This window comes from Calidris pugnax, unplaced genomic scaffold, assembly GCF_001431845.1.
Source record: "Calidris pugnax isolate Ruff unplaced genomic scaffold, ASM143184v1 scaffold107, whole genome shotgun sequence".
Taxonomy (NCBI): Eukaryota; Metazoa; Chordata; class Aves; order Charadriiformes; family Scolopacidae; genus Calidris; species Calidris pugnax.
The window spans coordinates 3,006,225-3,026,204 of record NW_015090901.1 but is presented as its reverse complement, the minus strand read 5'-3'; the positions used below and the strand labels follow the sequence as shown (position 1 = coordinate 3,026,204).

Genomic DNA, 19,980 nt, shown 5'->3' with positions numbered 1-19,980 from the left:
AGTCTAAACCTCCCCTGTTGGAGCTTGAAGCCGTTCCCTCTCGTTCTATTGTTAATTACCTGTGAGAAGAGACCAGCACCAACCTCTCTACAGTGTCCTTTCAAGTAGTTGTAGAGAGTGATGAGGTCTCCCCTCAGCCTCCTCTTCCTCACACTAAACAGCCCCAGCTCCTTCAGCCGCTCTTCATATGATTTGTCTTCTAGGCCCCTCACCAGCTCCGTTGCCCTCCTCTGCACTCGCTCCAGCACCTCCAGATCTCTCTTGGATTGAGGTGCCCAAAACTGGACACAACACTCGAGGTGTGGCCTCCCCAGTGCTGAGCACAGGGGCACAATCACCTCCCTACTTCTGCTGGTCACACTATTTTTGATACAAGCCAACATCAAAAAAAGGGCACTGGGCCCAGCTGCAGTTTTCCTTCTGAGCACCAGAGAGAGCTACAGCCCAACCAGTCCCCGAAGAACCGACGCTTGGTGGGGCTGGGATCTCTCCTCAAGGGATACTACACTTCACAGCACGGTCCTACCTTGCTCCAACACACAAAGTGTTTACTGAGAGCTAGATTTATTTAAAAAGAAAAGGAAAAAAAAAAGGAAGAAAAGGAAAAAAAAAAGGAAGAAAAGGAAAAAAAAAAGGAAGGAAAGGAAAAAAAAAAAGGAAGGAAAAGAAAAAAAAAAAAAAAAGGAAGAAAAGGAAAAAAAAAGGAAGAAAAGGAAAAAGGAAAAGGAAAGAAAACAGGTCTAGAATCATCCCAGAACAAAACCAGTGGATTTTTTTTCCTTCTGTCCCTTATGAGACCCTTCAGAAGCAAAAGTGCTCAAAAAGTGTATTCCTCCTCCTAAGTTCAGCACAGAAATTGCCCGTGTAAGTGCAAAAAGCTTGACCCCAGAGAGAATTTTATGAGGGAATCACAGCAGCCGAAAGCAAACATTTCAAACCCCGCCATCCTGAACTCCAACATCGCTACCGTGCGGCGAGAGCTCCCCAGCACGGCAGAAAAACTATTAGTGAAGAGAGAACACAGCACAATCTCCAGCCAAATCTTGCTAATGCTTTAATAAAGACCCAAATGTCAGCTTCCTGAGTATCTGGGCTTGCTGATAAATCTGCTCTCTGAGCTCCAAGACGGCTATTTTGACTCGGTTTGAAAGCGGCTTTGTGCCAGCTGAGGTCTTTCTGCTGAAACTGCACAGGGCTGGCGTGATCCTTGGCGTGCTGGAGAGGACAGAGCATGGGACAGTCTGGTTTATTCACCAAAATAAGCAACTGTGAGGAAGAGATTGAGGAGGAAGACGTTGGAGTAGGAAGGCCGGGAGTTACTGATGGAAAGAAAAAGCACGGGAAGGGAGAAGAGGAAAAAAGCAGAGGAAAAAAGGAGGAAGAACTAATAAAGGGGTGATGGTGAGAGCAAGGAATATTCTAAGTTTGGGAGAAATAGAAGGGAAAAGGGAAGAGAAGGAAGGGTGAGAGACAGGGTGGCCACTCACGAGCAGGATCTGGCCAGGCGACAGAGTCCACATGTGGGCTTCCTCATCAGGTAAATGGGCCAGCCATAGGCAGCCAGGGCAAACAGCATGTAGTAACACACCTCTTTGTACCGCTGCATCTCTTGCTGAAAGAGACAGGACACTCACTAAACACCTTATTCTCTTTTAGAGACTGAGGGTGGATTTTTTTTTCTACCGTTTTCCCTTTTTCCATCAGAGTTAGACACGTGCACCCTTTTTTTCTGAGCGTCAGCCTTCTCTCAGCTCCACCAGAACAGCACTGTCAGCACTTCCAGGTGGCTGCAGGAGAGCAAACTGGTTATGCTGGGCAAAATCCTCCCCCCTCCCCAAACCAGCTCTGCCCATTTTTACGAGTGGAGGGACCCCACTCATTAAAGGGCTTGGAAGGGACCCTAAAGATCATCCAGTTCCACGATGGGGGGACACCTCCCACCAGCCCAGGTTGCTCCAAGCCCCCTCCAACCTGCCCTTGAACCCCTCCAGGGATGGGGCAGCCACAGCTTCTCTGGCCAACCTGGGCCAGGCTCTCACCACCCTCACAGCAGAGAAGTTCTTCCCCACATCTCAGCTCCATCTCCCCTCTTTCAGGGTCAAACCCTTCCCCCTCCTCCTAGGGCTCCCCTCCCTCATCCAGAGTCCCTCCCCAGCTTTCCTGGAGCCCCTTGAGGGACTGGAAGGAACTTCTCCGGGTATCAAACACCCAGTTGCAAAAAAAGCAGGGTTTTTTGCCCCATCCTACCCTAGCTGAGGAGAAGATAAACTAGTTTTAAGTCCCAAGAGGACAAGCTCTGTAAAAATAGTGCTTCCATATAGCCACAGGCCATGAAGAAGATGCCCAAAGAGGACCATAAAGCCAGTTTGGGGGCTCAGTGGTGTCTTCTATAAGCTCTGCTGCCATCTCTCCCCCCATATGCCTAATTCAGGAGGAGAGACAGGCTGAGCATGAGCAGGATGTCAGAATTAAACACAGCGTGGTACAGCTCAGCCACAAGTGGGTTAATGACAGAACCACTGGAGCAGAGATGCTGGGATTGGGTCAGTTTTGTCCCTCTCGCACCAGTATCAGCAAACAGAGGAGGGGGGAATAGCTGCAATAGCGGCACAGCAGAAGAAAAACCAAGCTTAATTCCCCACAGAACAGACCACAGCCACTTCCATCCTGAGAAATGCTGATAATCTCCAGGGAGGAAGGCTCCATCTCACTCTGCTGGTGGGACTTCCATATGGAGCTCTGCAGGACACTCCTGGATGCAGCGCTCAGCTCTTACTTCTGGCTTTGGAGGAATCTCCCATCCCCTTCTCTCCCATCCCAGTGGAAATACCAACACTTCCCACAAAGAGGAGCCCAGAGATAGTGCTTTAAAAGAGATCTGGAGACAAAATGCCTCCAGAGAGCAAGTGGTGTTACTATATTCTCTTGTGCTAATCTTTAATTTCACAGGATCACAGAATGATATGGGGTTGGAAGGGACCTCTGGAGATCATCTCCTCCAACCCCCTGCCACAGCAGGTCCCACAGAAACGTGTCCAGGTGGGGTTTGAATGTCTCCAGAGAAGGAGACTCCACCACCTCTCTGGGCAGCCTCTGCCAGGGCTCTGCTACCCTCAAAGTCAAGAAGGTCCTCCTCATGCTGAGATGGAACTTCCTATAGTCAAGTTTGGGACCGTCCCCTCTTGTCCTGTCCCTGGGCACCACTGGAAAAAGCCTGGCCCCATCCTCCTGACACCCACCCTTTCAATGTTTATAGGTGTTGATCAGATTCCCCCTCAGTCTTCTCTTCTCCAGACTAAAAAGCCCCAAGTCCCTCAGCCTTTCCTCATAAGAGAGATGCTCCAGGTCCCTCGTCATCTTTGTAGCCTCTGCTGTCCCCTCTTGTACCCAATTTCTTGGATTATTCCAGAGAGGGGGCGGAAAGGAATGAAAGAAGCCGCCGAGAAAAAGAAAACAGATTACACGGGGGAAGTGTGGTGAGTTTGCAAGATCACAATCCGGCAACTTACCGCGTTTTTTAGATCCAGGTACTTCGTGTTCCTGGTCACTGGCATCCCAGAAAGAAAAGCTAGAATGTCATTGTTTGCCTGCAAGTCACAAACAGAAAAATTCTTCTCTTTGACACCAAGACAAAAATCTACCGCCCAAGAAACAGAAAGCGCTACGTAAACTGGGACAAGCTGCTTTTAAGCAACTCAACCAGTCTCTTCAACTGGTTCCAGTTCTGCTGGTCTTATTTCTGCCCGATTTGATTGCTGTTGTCTGAATCCCACTTCTGGGGGAAAAAAAAAAGCAACACCCAAACTGTTTTTTACTGGGTTGACAATCCACAAAATTCAATGCCAATAATGGCTTGGGAATTTAGGAATTTTTCCCTAAAGTTCTTTCTGCAGCATTCCCCAGATGCTGGAATTTTCCCTATATCACTATATAGGAGAAATAATCTTCCCATTTGATATCAAAGACCTACCACCTCCTTCGAGGCAGCTGTCCATTTAGGGTCAAGAGCTAAATCTTTATTATCACTTGCTAAGTAATGACGACAGGTTTCACAACCTCGACTCGGTGGCACTCAGGTCCTTTGGGAACCTCAGAAAAAGCTGCTAAAGTTGTTAATATTTAGATTTTACAGATCAGTGACCGGTAGAAACCCATCACACAACAGAAATGAGGTGGGCAGAGGGGTGCAGTTGTCACACACTGAGTCACAGGAGCAGCAGGTCACAGAATCCCAGAATGTTATGGGGTTGGAAGGGACCTCTGGAGATCATCTCCTCCAACCCCCTGCCAGAGCAGGGCCACTCAGAGCAGGTCCCACAGGAACGTGTCCAGGTGGGTTTGGAATGTCTCCCGAGACAGAGACTCCACCACCATGGCTCCAAACCATGGCTGTAACTAAGGTTTATGGGTTAGCATGCCAAAAAAAACCAAAACAAAGGGAATTTGACAATCCCTAGGGGAAATTAATTGCAAAAACAATCTGGCTTTGCTGTGTTTGAAATAAAATCCACACAAAGTTAATTTAAAAATCACAGAATCCCAGAATGCTGTGGGGTTGGAAGGGACCTCGGGAGATCATCTCCTCCAACCCCCTGCCAGAGCAGGGCCACCCAGAGCAGGTCCCACAGCAACGTGTCCAGGTGGGGTTTGAATGTCTCCAGGGAAGGAGACTCCACCACCTCTCTGGGCAGCCTCTGCCAGGGCTCTGCCACCCTCAAAGTCAAGAAATTCCTCCTCATGTTTAGGTGGAACTTCTAATGGTCAGGTTTGTGCCCATTTCCCCTTGTCCTGTCCCTGGGCACCACTGAAAAAAGCCTGGCCCCATCCTCCTGACACCCACCCTTTCAGTATTTATAGGTGTTGATCAGATCCCCCCTCAGCCTTCTCCAGACTAAAAAGCCCCAAGTCCCTCAGCCTTTCCTCAGCAGAGAGATGTTCTAGGCCGCTAGACCTAGATCTTCTAGGTCAGTCAGAGGCCAAGTGAGATGCCACACTGATGGTCCCCCCCCACCCCATGTCACCCACCTCATCCAGCACAGCGTTGCGCTTGGCCCGCTGCCGTTGGCGCAGAAGAACCAGGCCCGCGATGATGTCAGACGGGACAATGTCAAGGTCTCGGAAGAACTCGGCAAAAAGGTAGGCGATTTCGGAGTAGGCGTCCTGCAAAAGCCAGGGAAGAGAAGAGCTGAGGAGGAGTTTGGGTGTGGGGAGCCTCAAAACAGGACACAGACGAGAACTCATGCAGCAGCAACGGCCTCATTTCTGTAGTTCTCGATTCCAAAACATCCAGATTTCCTTCAGGGAACACCATATCTGGTCTCATCGTATTAGTATCTCTTATTTATTTTACATAGTCACACCCAGAGGCCTCGGCTGAGACTGAATGTGGAATATTCCTTGTGTGCAGGCAAACAGATCACCTCAACATCCAAACAGACACAGGAGACAGAAGGGAGAGAAAGGAAACCTTTCCTTCTCTACATTGTAAATAAAACAGAAGAAATAAGATGAAAACCAAGCAAATCCCCTTCCAAAGTCATCCTTTCTCCTCAACAGCAATTTCATTAGAACAAAGGCTCTTCAGGAATAAAAAAAACACTTATTTTTTGTCTATTTAACAGCTTCTTCGATGCTCTATCTGCCCTGGGATCATTTTAGCCACACTTAACCCAGCCCTCAGCATCCTGGGGTTATCATAGAGGAAGCAACAGCTTTTGGAGCTCTGTAGCTGTTCATTCTTCACCATCGGGCCCTTTGCTACGTGATTTCAAAGAGTTAATGACAACAAGCACGTCACACACGGCAGCTCTTGGTACCAAAGGAGCCGAGCAAGTTCCCCAGCTCTTCCAGGTTTATCTTGGATTACACCCAAGAGAAAGGGCCTGAAAAGGAAAACCTGGAAGAAGATCCAAGACATTAAATGCAGAGCTCCCAGAAGAGCACATGACCAAACCATAGAAAGGAAGGCACCACAGGAAGGACAGAGCTGGAAGTGACACGAGAGGGTCAAGGAAAAGCTCCGAAGTGGAGTGACAAAGATATTTTGAGGAGAAATGGTATTTTCGCTGTTGCTCTGTACTACAAAAAAAAAAAAAAAAAAACCCGCAAGATTTTAAGTGAGAATGGTTTGGGAGGTTGGAGATGGGCTGGACCGTGAGACAATGGTGATCTCCCAGCACAGAAGGACATGGAGCTGTTGGAGCAGGGCCAGAGGATGCCCTGGAGATGCTGGGAGGGCTGGAGCCCCTCTGCTGGGAGGACAGGCTGAGAGAGTTGGGGGGTTCAGCCTGGAGAAGAGAAGGCTCCAGGAAGACTTTAGAGCCCCTTCCAGTCCCTAAAGAAGGGGGGCTCCAGGAAAGCTGGGGAGGGACTCTGGATGAGGGAGGGGAGCCCTAGGAGGAGGGGGAAGGGTTTGACCCTGCAAGAGGGGAGATGGAGCTGAGCTGTGGGGAAGAACTTGTTTGGTGTGAGGGTGGTGAGAGCCTGGCCCAGGTTGGCCAGAGAAGCTGTGGCTGCCCCATCCCTGGAGGGGTTCAAGGGCAGGGTGGAGGGGGCTTGGAGCAACCTGGGCTGGTGGGAGGTGTCCCTTCCCAGAACAGGGGGGTGGGACTGGATGGTCTTTAAGGTTCCTTCCAACCCAAACCATTCAATGATTCTATGATCTGTCCATCACTCAGACCACTAAGCTTTAAGACAAGGATGACTGAGGGCTTCGATCAACAAGAAGCAGGACTAAGCAAGAGCTGTAGTACTCCAGCAGGCAGGATTTCAACTCCTGCCATCAAACTTTCCTACCAAGGTCTGTCACTACTTTATCCAGAATTTTTTGGGTGTGTTTTCACAGCACCTTTTCCTCAGCATCCAAAGCTTGTCTGTAGGAAGCCCAAGCCATGCACTTGAAGAAAGGTTGGTCTTCAGGGCAGGATCTCTCCATCCCTCTTCTCTGCCAGGCAAGAAAGCAAATTGAGCTGGTCTCCTCTCCTGAGCGGTCTTGAAGGAAATGACCTACATTCTTTTCTCTCTGACAAACTCCTGGAGTGCAAGATTACTTTCTCTCATTTTTCACTTGCCTACAAAAAAAGGCGAGTTAAATCCCCATTAAGAACAGGGCTTCAGGTGCCAACTGTGCAGGTCTCTGTGCCAGCTGTGCCTTTGAAGAGCAAAAGGCCCAGCATTAACCTCTCCCACCACTACAACCGCAGTCTCCTTGAAGGACTGACCCCATCAATCTCAGCACAGTTCCTACAAGCAGACAAAAAAAGCAAGTAAAATATGACAAACACCCACTGACCTAAAGTGACGGCGACACCCTTTAATTCTCCGACTGAAGTAAAAGGCTGTAATGGAATTTCAACGTGTTTTGTTCCAAAATAAAGAGGTTTTGATATTATATTCTGCTACAAACCCCGCGGGCTCTGGGGCTGGCAGAGATTTGTGCTTCAGCCTTCACTCTAAACCCATCAGAAGAGATTCTTGCCCTGATGCCATGTCACCTCCGTGCAATTATTTTCCAGCCCAGAGGAGGATGATCCTCCCTCCACCCCAGAACATTTTTTATTCCATCAAGATTAGGAGAGACAGCACTGGATTAATTTCTCATCTATGACATATGCATTCATTCCACACGCTGTCATGCCAGGACACACAAAGTCAGAGCTTGTTTCTGCGAAGAAGAAAAGAGCTTGGAAATTGCTCCGGCTGAATGTAAAATGGAAATTCAATAGGATGAGGAATTTGGAGATTCTGGGATCTGCTTTTATCCTGAAGTGGAAAAAAAAAAAAAAAAAAAAGAAACCACGTCGAAACAGAGAGTCGCTGCAGAATGAAAAGTTTGTTAAAAAAAGAGCTTGACATGAAGTGAAATATTTTGCATTCCTGAATAAAATAGAGTTGTTCAGAAACCAGGCCGTTCGGATGCCTGGCAGGGTTCAGGGCCGGGGCTGCTGCGCCCACGGTGCACCCTCAGGACGGGCATCTCTGGGTACCAGGGTGAGGAGACCTGGCTGTGCTGCCGGGGGGAAGGGAAGCTGGTGTCCCCAGAAACAACTTTGCTGGGGCAGCAAAGTGGCAGCAGAGGAGCATGAAATTCCCCCTGCCAAGGAAATCATAGAATCATAGAATGGTTTGGGTTGGAAGGGACCTCAAAGATCATTGAGTTCCAACCCCCCTGCCCTGGGCAGGGACACCTCCCACCAGACCAGGTTGCTCAAGGCCCCATCCAGCCTGGCCTTGAACCCCTCCAGGGATGGGGCAGCCACAACTTCCCTGGGCAATCTGTTCCAGTGTCTCACCACCCTCAGAGTAAAAAATTTCTTCCTGAGATCTAATCTGAATCTTTTTTCTTCCAATTTAAAACCGTTTCCCCTTGTCCTGTCATTACCCTTCCTGCTAAAGAGTCCCTCCCCAGCTCTTCTATGGGCACCCTTCAGGTATTGAAAGGCCGCTAGAAGGTCTCCCCGGAGCCTCCTCTTCTCCAGGCTGAACAATCCCAGCTCCCCCAGCCTGTCTTCATAGGAGAGGTGCTCCATCCCTCTGATCATCTTCGTGGCCCTCTGCTGCACCTGTTCCAGCTGGTCCATGTCCTTTCTGTGTTGAGGACTCCAAAGCTGGACACAGTATTCCAGGAAATGCTGCTGTTTGAACTGGTTTGTCTCAGTTTTCCAGATGGATTTTCCTAAGCAGCTCCAGCAGATGATCCCTGAGAGCTGGCAATCTTGGGCTAGAACTTTTCAGGCTGGGACATTCCCTGGGAACACGGTGGCATTTCAGCCAGTACCACAGGAGCCACTGGGAGGAGGAGTGTGCCAGGACACGTCGCAAGAGGGTGATGACAATTCCTGCAGCCAGCCACGCTTCACAAACCGCATCCTGCGGTTTCCAACAAAACCCTTTTAATCTAATTCATACTGGTTGCCATCTGGGATGAACAAATGTTCAGGTAGCCTTCACCTGACTCTCCATTATTCTTACCCAGCTCTTCATCTTATTACACTCTTCCCTTTTGAGGTTAAAATCCCAGCCTCATTTCTCTTCCTGTACAAGTTCACAGCCCCTCCAATATGCTCCTTTTTTTCTGCCGCATCTTTTAGGAGACCAAACACCAGGCTATATTTAGTGAGGACATCACGGATGTCGGTCCCTTGGTGTTTTCCCTGTCATTTTCTATGTCCTTCTACTGAAGCTAAACCTTTTTTTCTGATTTTTTGGCCACTGCTGTGCGCTGATGTCTTTGCTGAAGCGTCCTTGATAACTCCTAGCTCTTTTCCTGAGAGGTTCTAACTAATTCAGATCCCATATTCACGCAAGCACTTTAAATTGCTTCTCAGGATGTGGATGTATCACCATCTTTATGACTTTCTTCTAGCTTTAATAACAATTCTCTGGTTCTGCTTGGTCCTTCCAGAGTCCTCAGATGCTCCTAAATTCTTACCAATTTAAATATGATCAGGAAAACTTTCCACCTCGGTGCTTACCTCTGCAGAGGGTCCTCAGGAATCCTGCTGTGCCACCCTAAGGCACAAACCTGCTCCCGTTGCTCCCAGTAAGAATGGACTTTTGGGGAAGAGATATGAAGCCCCTTACCCTTCCCAGATAACAGCAAGGGAAAATCCCAACTGTGCACATAAAAACTTCAAACCAATGATCTTCATGTGAATCTATGGATTGATAACTCGGATTTTTGCTGAATTATTCTTTTATGGATTCTGAGAGGATCACATTTTCCCATTTTCAAAGAGGTCTCTCTCCTTAAGTGTATGAGACTGATGCAAAAAAAGGCTGATAAAGAGAACCTGAAGCCGACCAAAAAGTGCTGTCCAATATTGAACCTAAACATAGTGAAAAATATGTATTTCTTCAAGTAAAATTATAATCCTAGTTCACTGCAACAGCGAGGTAAAGAACAACTTGAGGAGAAGAGTTTAAGACTGACACCACTGCTTTTCATTGCTAACTTTACCCTCAGAGGGTCCTGTAATATTGAAAACCAGAGGGTTAAGGCAAGGCACTTTGAAAGGACAACTGTCCTACCCATCGATGTCACATTTGCATCTAGAGGGAAACCACTGCATGGAATACCCAGCTCCTCTTGCAGAAAGGCAAATGCTCGTGTGGGCTATTTGGGCTGAAAGGAAGGAAAAGGAACCTACATGCAGCAAGATTCCAAGCCTGGGCATTCCCAGGGTGGCTCAATTTGTCCCTTCTTGGAAGGGATTTCCAGTCCTTTATGTGCACTACTGTCTAGGCCCAGCAGATTCCTCGGGCTCAAGATCTCAAAGAACACTCATGGTGAAATGAGACACACATGGTCCAGGCTTGACAGCAGGAACCCCAACTCTGCTGAGTCCCACGTGTCATCACCACACACACAGCTTGCTCCCTGATAGGAGATATTTGGTACTCACCGACTGAGAGTCTTTTGTCCTCGTGCAGCAAAGGAAAACTTTGAGTCTGCGTGTCCAGCTGCTGGCTTGTCCTTCTTCCAGGCGGTGTCTGTAAATAAAGGGCAGAGTATGTATATGAGGGCAGGCAGGAGAACATGGAATCACAGAATGGGTTGGGTTGGAAGGAAGCCCATCCAGTTCCATGATAAGGGGGCACCTCCCACCAGCCCAGGTTGCTCCAAGCCCCCTCCAACCTGCCCTTGAACCCCTCCAGGGATGGGGCAGCCACAGCTTCTCGGGGCAACCTGGGCCAGGCTCTCACCACCCTCACACCAAACAAGTTCTTCCCCACATCTCAGCTCCATCTCCCCTCTTTCAGTGTCAAACCCTTCCCCCTCCTCCTAGGGCTCCCCTCCCTCATCCAGAGTCCCTCCCCATCTCTCCTGGAGCCCCTGGAGGGACTGGAAGGGACTCTAAGATCTCTCTGCAGTCTTCTCATCTCCGAATAATAGGATCCAACACAAAGTCACACAGCCCACACTATCACTGGCAAAATGTGTGCTAAACCATTTTCTTATATTTATCCTGCTCCAGCAGAGACAAGGAGACAGCACACAGATTAACAACTCAGCTCATTTTATAGGACAAGAAGGTCAATAATCTGCTGTTCTGGCCAAGGCTCTCTGTATTTATATCCATGGTGACCTGCCTGAATGATGGCTGTAATGAAGCTACTGTTGTTCTCTATCTGCTGGAAGCAGGATGTCCAGGAGGAGCTGGTGCTCCAGATGGAAGGAGGGTCTGCTGGTAACCTGGCAGCTGCATCGTGTGCCAGGGTGTAGGAAAACCCTGCCCCAGGGGGTGGGAATGGGACAAAAGATCCTGAGCACTTGGTAGGAGAGGAGCTGTGCAATTATTTTTTTTTCCAATAAATAGCTTATTTGGAAAAACATATTTATTAAACATAATACAGTCTCAGAACTCAAACAATTTGTACTCTTTATTCAAGTACGGTGCGTAACTTTCATCCAAAAGGAAAGCAAGCTAAACGTTCTCTTTCAATTTAGAAAAGGTTAAAAAAAAAAGAAAAAAAGGCTGAATACAGAAGGTTTAGCTCAACCCACATTCGGTTTATATGACATTTCCATTGCAGCTGCAAAATTAGCTAATTGGACAACCCTCTTTCAAACAAAATATAGCTGAGTTCACTCCACTGCTGTGAGCTTGTCCCAGTTACTACCTTTTGCAGATTTTGCAGGGTTACATTAAGACAGTCCCTTATTTTTTTTGCCTGTTGTAGCCACAAACACTCCTTAGATCAAGCCAGGTTTTAGGAACCACCATAATAAAGTCCACAGCTCCTCTAATACTAGTTCATTGGGTTTTTTTAAAATGTCAACACAGACTAATTCTATACAGGTCAGATCAATGAAAAAACCGACCACTTTTATTTTCTGACGGGTGATCACATCAGGCAAAGAAGAAAAAAATGCTGGTAAAGGAGTACTTTCCTGCAAGAGAAGGAGCAAATCCTGCAGGACAATCCATCAACTTGGAATCATAGAATTCTCTAGGTTGGAAGGGACCTTTAAGATCATCTGGTCCAACCATCAACCTAATTCTGATAAACACCATCACCAAACCATGTTACTGATCACTATGTCAACCCGGCTTTTAAATCCCTCCAGGGATGGTGACTCCACCACTGCCCTGGGCAGCCCATTCCAAGGCTTAAGAACCCTCCCAGTGTAAAAATTTCTCTTAATCTCCAATCTGAACCTCCCCTGGTGCAACTTGAGGCCATTTCCTCTTGTCCCATCACCTGTTCCTTGGGAGAAGAGACCGACCCCCCCTGGCTACACCCTCCTTTCAGGGAGTTGGAGAGAGAGAGAAGGTCTCCCCTCAGCCTCCTTTTCTCCAGGCTGAACAACATCTCTCTCAGCCTCTCCTCATAAGACTTGTTCTCCAGACCCCTCACCAGCTTCATTGCCCTTCTCTGGACCCGCTCCAGTTCCTCAATATCTTTTTTGTGGTGAGGGGCCCTAAAATGGACACAGCACTCGAGGTGGGGCCTCACCAGTGCCCAGTACAGGGGGAACATCACCTCCCACACTGTTCCTGATACAGGCCAGGATGCTGTTGGCCTTCTTGGCCACCTGGGCACACTGCTGGCTCCTGTTCAGCTGACAGTCCACCAACACCCCCAGGTCCTTTTCAGCTGGGCAGCTCTCCAGCCGCTCTTCCCCAAGCTTTTATCTCTGCATGTGGTTAACTTGTGCCCGAGTGCTTTAACACAACTATCTTTAACTCCCAAGGAAGGCTCTGGAAGAGGAAGGGGAACAGGACTGTGTCCTGACACGGGGCTGGCAAACACTTTGCTCCACCAAATGCCAAAGAACTTGGGCAGCGACGCAAAGAACTTCACAACTTCACCACGGGGGTTGAACAAGCAAGTGTGCTCTGGAGCTGTTTTCACTCCAAGTTTTTCCCCAAATTCTTTCTTCCCGAGGCTGAACTTCCCCGTGTTTAGTGGGAGCTCTCAAGCCAGTTTCTTAGAAAAGCCTCAGCAATTAGCTGAGCCGTTTGTTTTGTTGTTTTATTTTCTTAGCTCTGCAAGAACATAAAAAAGCCCACACACATCACGATGCCACTGCTAAAGGAGAGCCACTGTGGAACAGAGTCCAACAGCAACAGCAGAGGGATACAAAAAGGAAGCCAAAGTTACGTAGCTCCTTAATGTGATAAACAAATCAGGATTTTTCACGAGTTAATGGAGAAAATACGGCTCAGGTTAAGTATGATACAAAGGTGCAACTACTGCTCTGCGTCAGAAGGCACGGATCACTGCAGACCAAGGGATTTCAAAGGGAATGGATGGCCCCCAGCATCGTATAAGATCATAACCCAGAAAAAGGCAGAGAATTTTACAATATATCCTTAAGAAAGGATTGCTTGAAGCAAGTGGCGGATTTCAAAACATATTCTTTGAAAACAATTACTTCAGTAGTGAACACAGTAACATTTTAAGTTTCCCTTTCACATTATAGCCCGCAGCAGGTTTTTTTTTTGCTTGTTAACATCTGGTAACGCTCTCCTTCCGGAACGAAAATCTGCAAAAGAGGCAGCACAAGCTCCCTGAAAATGTTACAGGCCTGGAGGGAAAAACCTGGCCACAACCCAAGGGACAAACACCTTCACTCAGTTGTCTGGGATCTCAAAACTCCTCACAAGGGAGAGGAGTTTTTGGGGTTGTTTTGATTTACTCCTAAGTTCTCTGGCAAAAAAAAAAAAAAAACAAAACACTTTTCAATTTGTGGTGCTCGGTTTCCCTTTGGAAAAATAACGTGTTGAGTCAAAGAGCTTTGATGTAGTGGGGGGTATTAGATCACCAGTGTTGTCACAGCTCCTCGTCCCCATCTCCCCGGGAATGTCCTGATCACAACGCAGTAATCTCACACGGTTGGTTAACGAGGCACTAATTCCGAACATTCAATGCTTATTTTAGTATATTGGAAAGGGTAGGAAAAAATGTCTTCTATTCTGCCATTAAAAAAACGCCCCTCCAAACAAAACTTGCTGCGTGGTCCTTCGAAAAGTCTAGTTTTTCCTCAAAAAGGCAACCTGAAGGACGCTTTTTACAGGCACTGGAAGAGCACGTATTCATAACACCCCTCGAATAACACATTCCTGAGGAGAAATGCAAAATTCACCGAGTATTTTTCCAAAGCCTTCAAAACCTAATGCCCTCAAGTCCTACAAAGCCACATTCCTCGCTGACAGTTACATATGTCAAGGCCGCATAAAACAAAAAACAAAGGCTGTTTGTGTTGTCCTGCTACTGGAAAAAAAAAAACCCTTCTGAAAAATGCCTTGCTCACTGAAAAAAAAAAAAAGCTTTCATATCCCCATCCGAGTAGCTCAGAGATGCAATCAATTCTTAATTAAAAGACCTGACTGCCAACACAAAAGAAACTGCTTCTTGGCCAAGACCAAGAAACCTCAAGGCCAAAAGGTCGTATATTGAAGACAAAAATAAAGAAGGAAAGGGGGTTTTTGGAAGGTGGTGCTGCCTGAATTTAAGCAAAATTTAAGCACTGGGTGGCTGTTACCAGGCAAAATACTGCTAGGGGATGGAAAAACAGGCTGTCGTGGTCAGCACTGGCTCAAGGGGCTCATAAGGATTCGCAAATCCAGTGACTAAGGCAGGATCCAGCCAGAAACCGCGTCGTTTCGCCTCCTCTGGCTACAGATGCCCACACAAAGCACCTGACAGTCTGAGCCGCCTTCTTCCAAACAGCACCCTCACCAAAGGGAAGCACCGCCTGAAGCTGACTGTTCCCCGAAACAAAGCAAAGAGAATGTCAAGAACGAGGCAAAAAAAAAAAGCAAAGCAGCTCTTCCAGAAAGGGTTTTACCTCAGGTTGTACGTCCTCAGGTTGCGCTGTCGCCGTTTTGTGGCGCGTAGTTTGACAAAGGTCCGGCCTGTCGGGTCGAAGACGCAGAGGACAGTGATGCAGACGCTGAGGATGACAACCCAGTTGCACACCACCATTCCTGCAAAGACAGAAGTCAGGGGCTCTGCTTGTAATGCTCAGCAGCATCAGTCACAGAATCCCAGAATGATGTGGGGTTGGAAGGGACCTCTGGAGATCATCTCCTCCAACCCCCTGCCAGAGCAGGGCCACCCAGAGCAGGTCCCACAGGAACATGGCCAGGTGGGTTTGAATGTCTCCAGAGACTGAGACCCCACCACCTCTCTGGGCAGCCTCTGCCAGGCTCTGCCACCCTCAAAGTCAAGAAGTTCCTCCTCATGTTTAGATGGAACTTCCTATGGTCCAGTTTGTGCCCGTTTCCTCTTGTCCTGTCCCTGGGCACCACTGAAAAAAGCCTGGCCCCATCCTCCTGACACCCACCCTTTCAGTATTTATAGGTGTTGATCAGATCCCCCCTCAGCCTTCTCTTCTCCAGACTAAAAAGCCCCAAGTCCCTCAGCCTCTCCTCAGCAGAGAGATGCTCCAGGCCCCTCAGCATCTCTGTAGCCCTCCGCTGTCCCCTCTCCAGCAGTTCCCTGTCCTTCTGGAACTGGGGAGCCCAGAACTGGACCCAGTGCTCCAGCTGGGGCCTCCCCAGGGCAGAGCAGAGGGGCAGGATGACCTCCTTCCACCTGCTGGCCATGCTGTTTCTGATGTCCCCCAGGATGCCCTTGGCCTTCTTGGCCACCAGGGCCCATTGCTGGCTCCTGGGCATCCTGTTGTCCACCAGGACTCCCAGGTCTTTCTCCTCAGAGCTGCTCTCCAGCAGGTCACCCCCAACCTGTCCTGGTGTGGGGGGTTATTCCTCCCCAGGAGCAGCACCCTACACTTGCCTTTGTTGAATGTCATCAGGTTCCTCTCTGCTCAACTCTCCAGCCTGTCCAGGTCTCGCTGTGTGGCAGCACAGCCTCCTGGTGCATCAACCACCCCTCCCTGCTTTGTGTCAGTCCCTGCTTTTCACCACCCACAGACCCAGCTCCAGTGCTGCCGGGCAGATAAAGTTACCCCAAATATTCTTGCTGCAAAAGGAAAACCTCTGGAAAGGCTTCGAAACCACAGCTGGGTTTTCCAGCTGTTTTAGGAGACTGCCCATGCAGAAGGCCATTAAACAGCCACCAAGTACCTAGGGGGGCTACAACATTAGCATCGTTTTTCCCCGCAGGAGACTGGGGGAGATTGAGAAGGGATTCCAGGAAAACAGTAAAACCATTTGAGAACTGAAGTGGAACCAAGGCTCCGAGATTTCCCCTTCCATGGGAGCAGGAATTCCTGCCTCAGCGCAGACAAACGAACAACTGTTCTGAGCAATAATGGCTCCAGAAAACAAGCCCCACATTTACAGCCCCAATCCAACAGTCAATCCTCCCAGGCCTGAGTGAATTAGCTCTCCCAGGCGAGGTGATGTCAGCACAGACACAGGAACACACACACAAAAACCATGTTCCAGACACGTACCCAAAGTGACACTCTTGGCTGTGATATCATTGCAGGAAGCGTAGTACTGCGTTAGCCAGACGATGCCCACGATGGCATAGACAAACTCAATCACCAAGATAGCTGGAAAAAATAAAAATAAAAAAAGAAAAAGGAAGATAATGGATAGTAGCAGCATCTCCCCAAGGATTAACAACCACCCCTCCCAGTCTTTTGGAGAGGAAACCCCAAAGACAGGTTCTTTAGCAGGACGGTAGCACAGAAGAAATGACTGCAGGACTGGGCCTCAATGCTTTGGAAGGTGATATTTGAGAAAATGAAGCGAAAATGTAATGTGTCCTTAACACTAATTACACCTAAACGACACAGGGACCCCATGTGCACAGACCTGTCAGTGCTGTGGCTGTTATCAGGAGTGTGAAGCGATGGCCATCCCTTCTGTGACAGTGGAAAGCCTCCCTTAGCTAACGAGAATCACCGGGTGACACCATCTAGGGTTTAATTAACCACCTCAAACAGCTGCCGGGTTCAAAGATATGTGATAAATAGTGTGTATCCAGGATTAATCCTGCTTATTACACCTAGCAAATGTTCCCAGCACCTCTGCCCTTTGCAGTCCTGCCAGTAATAGCTCCCAGGACATGATCCTTAAGGAGTTATTTACCGGCTCCTCGGTTTTGCACGTTACCGTGGTAATGAACAAGAAACTGGGGGTTGACAGGGGCTCCCTGAAACAAAAAAAAAAAGATGGGAAACACTGCTCCTAAGTGTCAATCCTCACAATTCCTTCATACATTACAACCCCAAAGTACAGGAGAGGAAATAACCTGCTTAGTAACACCCACCAAGCTTTTGGTGGAGGCGAGATTGAACCCACGTTCCAGCCAAGTAACCCTCCACCCTCCTTATCTAGGTGTTGGCACAGTATCTTTCCATAAGTGGCTTCCTAAAGCCTCTCACTGGCCTGGAAAAACGAGTTCAAAGAGCCACAGAGCAAATAGTTTTCAACAGCAGCGGGCAAAGAACCAAGGCTGGACTTATCTTCTTAACCAAGAAGAACCAGCCCGACTTCTCTTCTCAAACCGAGCTGGGCTTTGCCCGCCTCCGCTCCTCTCCCCTCGGAGATTACCTGCTGCAGGAGAACAAATGAGATTTTTCTGGGTTCATATTGGAACTTTTTCCCCCAGATTCACATGCGCCAAAACAGCACAGGCTTAAAATGGGACAGTCACATGGACCTTGCCCACACAACGGTCACGCTCCTATTTCTATCAGCAGAACCGACAAAGCCATTAAGAATAAAAAGCCTCACAAAATAAGCACATACAAGACTCAAGATACGAGTGGAAAAACAGATCCTTGAACACACGTCAGGTTTAAAGGCAGAAAAAATGGATGTTTCTTGGGCAGGAAAATGGCTCTTTGGATTCTCTCTACCTCCCTTGCCCCATTTAGTCTGGTTTTAACACGTGTTCCTCAAACTGTCAGGCTCTACGTGCTTCCCTAGGGAGACTGCAGTGTGGCTGGGAAACCAGAAAGGTTTGTTTGCTATTCACGTTAATGATTTGCACTTAGCACTCAAAAGGTGGAAATGTCTCCCAGACAGAGCTTTAGAGCTCCCAGACAGGCAAAGTTACCCATAATTTTAGCGAATTCTGCAGAAAAAACAACCCAGCACAAAATAGAGGTGCACAAACATGAGATGGTTTTTTTGGGAAGGCTCTGATTCTGCATCTCCAAAAGATTTTTCTCTTAAAAATCTTCACTTGGCACAGAAAAATCTGATGGAGTACCTGGAAGACAACAGAACAGAGGAGGGAGGACAAGCTAAAAGAGAAGCCGGGGAATAAGATAACAAGGAACAATCTCTTTTCTGATCTAGTTCTTGGTGGGTGAGTGAAACAGGAAATGTTTTTAGGGAGACAAAATATGCACCCAGAGAGGATGCAACCAGTGAGCAGGTGGTAAAACCTATTTATCTCCCAGTGCCTGGAGGGGGAGCATCAAAGTGGAGGGTGCTGGATGGAGAGATGCATCACGTGTGAGTCAAGAGGTCAAGTCCATGTCTCGAGGTGGGTGGGTGTAGATTGAAGTGTGTGTAGGACAGGGAAGGACACGCACACGCCTTGCGGTCAGAACCACCACGATTTACAGGGATATAGGCCCGTATCATAGGAAAAAGGGTGGAAAAAAATAAAAAAAAAAGGTGGGGGAGAGGTGTAGATGCATCTCGCTGTGGCAGATCTCTGTGGCGAGACAGAAGGGGAGCATATTTGGTTAGAGGAAAAGGATGTACCTGCATCGCAAATGAGGATGACAAGTTAAAGGTTTGCTAGAAAGATATTTGGGGCATTGCATGAGAGTCTTACAGCAATGACAGGGTGCAGTCTATGCGATGTATTCAGATGCATATCACATACAAGTGGCCATCTGGATGTCTTTCAGAAGCTGTGTGTTTGTCAGGGTGTGGGGAGAGAAGTCTTCTGCGCTAGCAGATGGCAATGTGGAGGCTGAGTCATTAGGAGGCCTCAGGCCGCTGCCTCTTACCCAGTCTGACATAGAGCACATACTGCATCGAGTCCCGGGGCTCTGTGTAGAGGATACTGCCTCGCATGCTGAGCCAGATGATTGCCACCTCTGCGATCATACAACTGAGCAGGATGCCCAGGTAGCCTCTGCCGTGGTCCACCAGGTTAAGCGAGCAGGTCTCGTTGGGGTTGTACACCAGCCCAAAGAGCACCACAGAGAGGATCACAAACCTGCCAGTCACAAACCAGTTTGTTACCAGCAGTAAGCCAAAGCAAGCTGCACGTAATATCCCGTTACCTGCTCTCCTCGCAAAGCTACTGAGGATGCTCAGTGTCCCACAGCTACTTAGAATTCATATTAATTTGGTCTGGAAATCTCCTCCCCACAAGCCATCCAGAGGCCCTGCTACCCCAGTCTGAACAATTTGATCTGTATCAAGTCACATTATCCCATGGGATTTGCCACTCCAATTGTTTTTTTTTTTCCTGAGCCCCTGGTACAGAAACACAGCCCCAAACTCCAGTGGACAACCTTGGGTAGCACTGGAAGATACAGGGAGCTCTGGTCAGGCTCCCTCTTTGGAACTGGAATTATAACTTAGAATAGAACTTCTCCAAAGAACCAAAAGCTGGAAATATGGTGGTGTCTGTCACAAATGCCCCAAACAAGCCTTCCAGCCGCATGTATAAGCGCAGGAAGAATTACAGCTGCGAGAAACAGGAATAGCAAAAAAAGAATTCATGGGAGACTCGAAACCGTGGTTCTGCCTTTCTCACTCACCAGGTGGTATGCAGGAGGAAGAGGAAGACGGCGGGCAAAACCAGGTCATCGCTGCCTACAGACCAGCGACGGCGGAACACGACAATCCCTGGCATGGCTAGCGGGTCTGGGGAAGTTCAGCAGGCACGACACTCACCTCCTGGAGAAAAAAAACCCAAACAACAGAATCAAAGATGCTGCTGGACCCTCTTCAAACCCTTCAGGAGAGTCCCCCCACAACCCCCCAGCAGCCCAAGGACTGCACCTGAGAGCCGTGGACAATGGGATGAGGTTTAATAAGGCCAAGTGCCGGGTCCTGCATTTTGGTCACAACAACCCCAGGC

The 19,980-nt window shown here is 48.4% G+C and overlaps 1 protein-coding gene across 10 annotated transcripts in view; it reads right to left on the bottom strand.

The window, feature by feature from the left end:
- Positions 1–19,980, bottom strand: part of DAGLA (diacylglycerol lipase, alpha) — a 76,171-nt gene that overhangs the window by 20,182 nt on the left and 36,009 nt on the right. For 4 of the 10 annotated variants that reach the window (XM_014948804.1, XM_014948805.1, XM_014948803.1 and 1 more), the window contains 8 exons: positions 19,658–19,796; positions 18,896–19,107; positions 16,370–16,471; positions 14,798–14,936; positions 10,404–10,491; positions 5,026–5,160; positions 3,510–3,587; positions 1,488–1,612 (listed from right to left, as the gene is read on the bottom strand). In XM_014948804.1, the coding sequence (XP_014804290.1) occupies positions 1,488–1,612; positions 3,510–3,587; positions 5,026–5,160; positions 10,404–10,491; positions 14,798–14,936; positions 16,370–16,471; positions 18,896–19,107; positions 19,658–19,752 (974 nt within the window). In that variant the 5' untranslated portion in view covers positions 19,753–19,796. The other 6 variants (XM_014948809.1, XM_014948808.1, XM_014948807.1 and 3 more) reach the window with 5 other exon arrangements.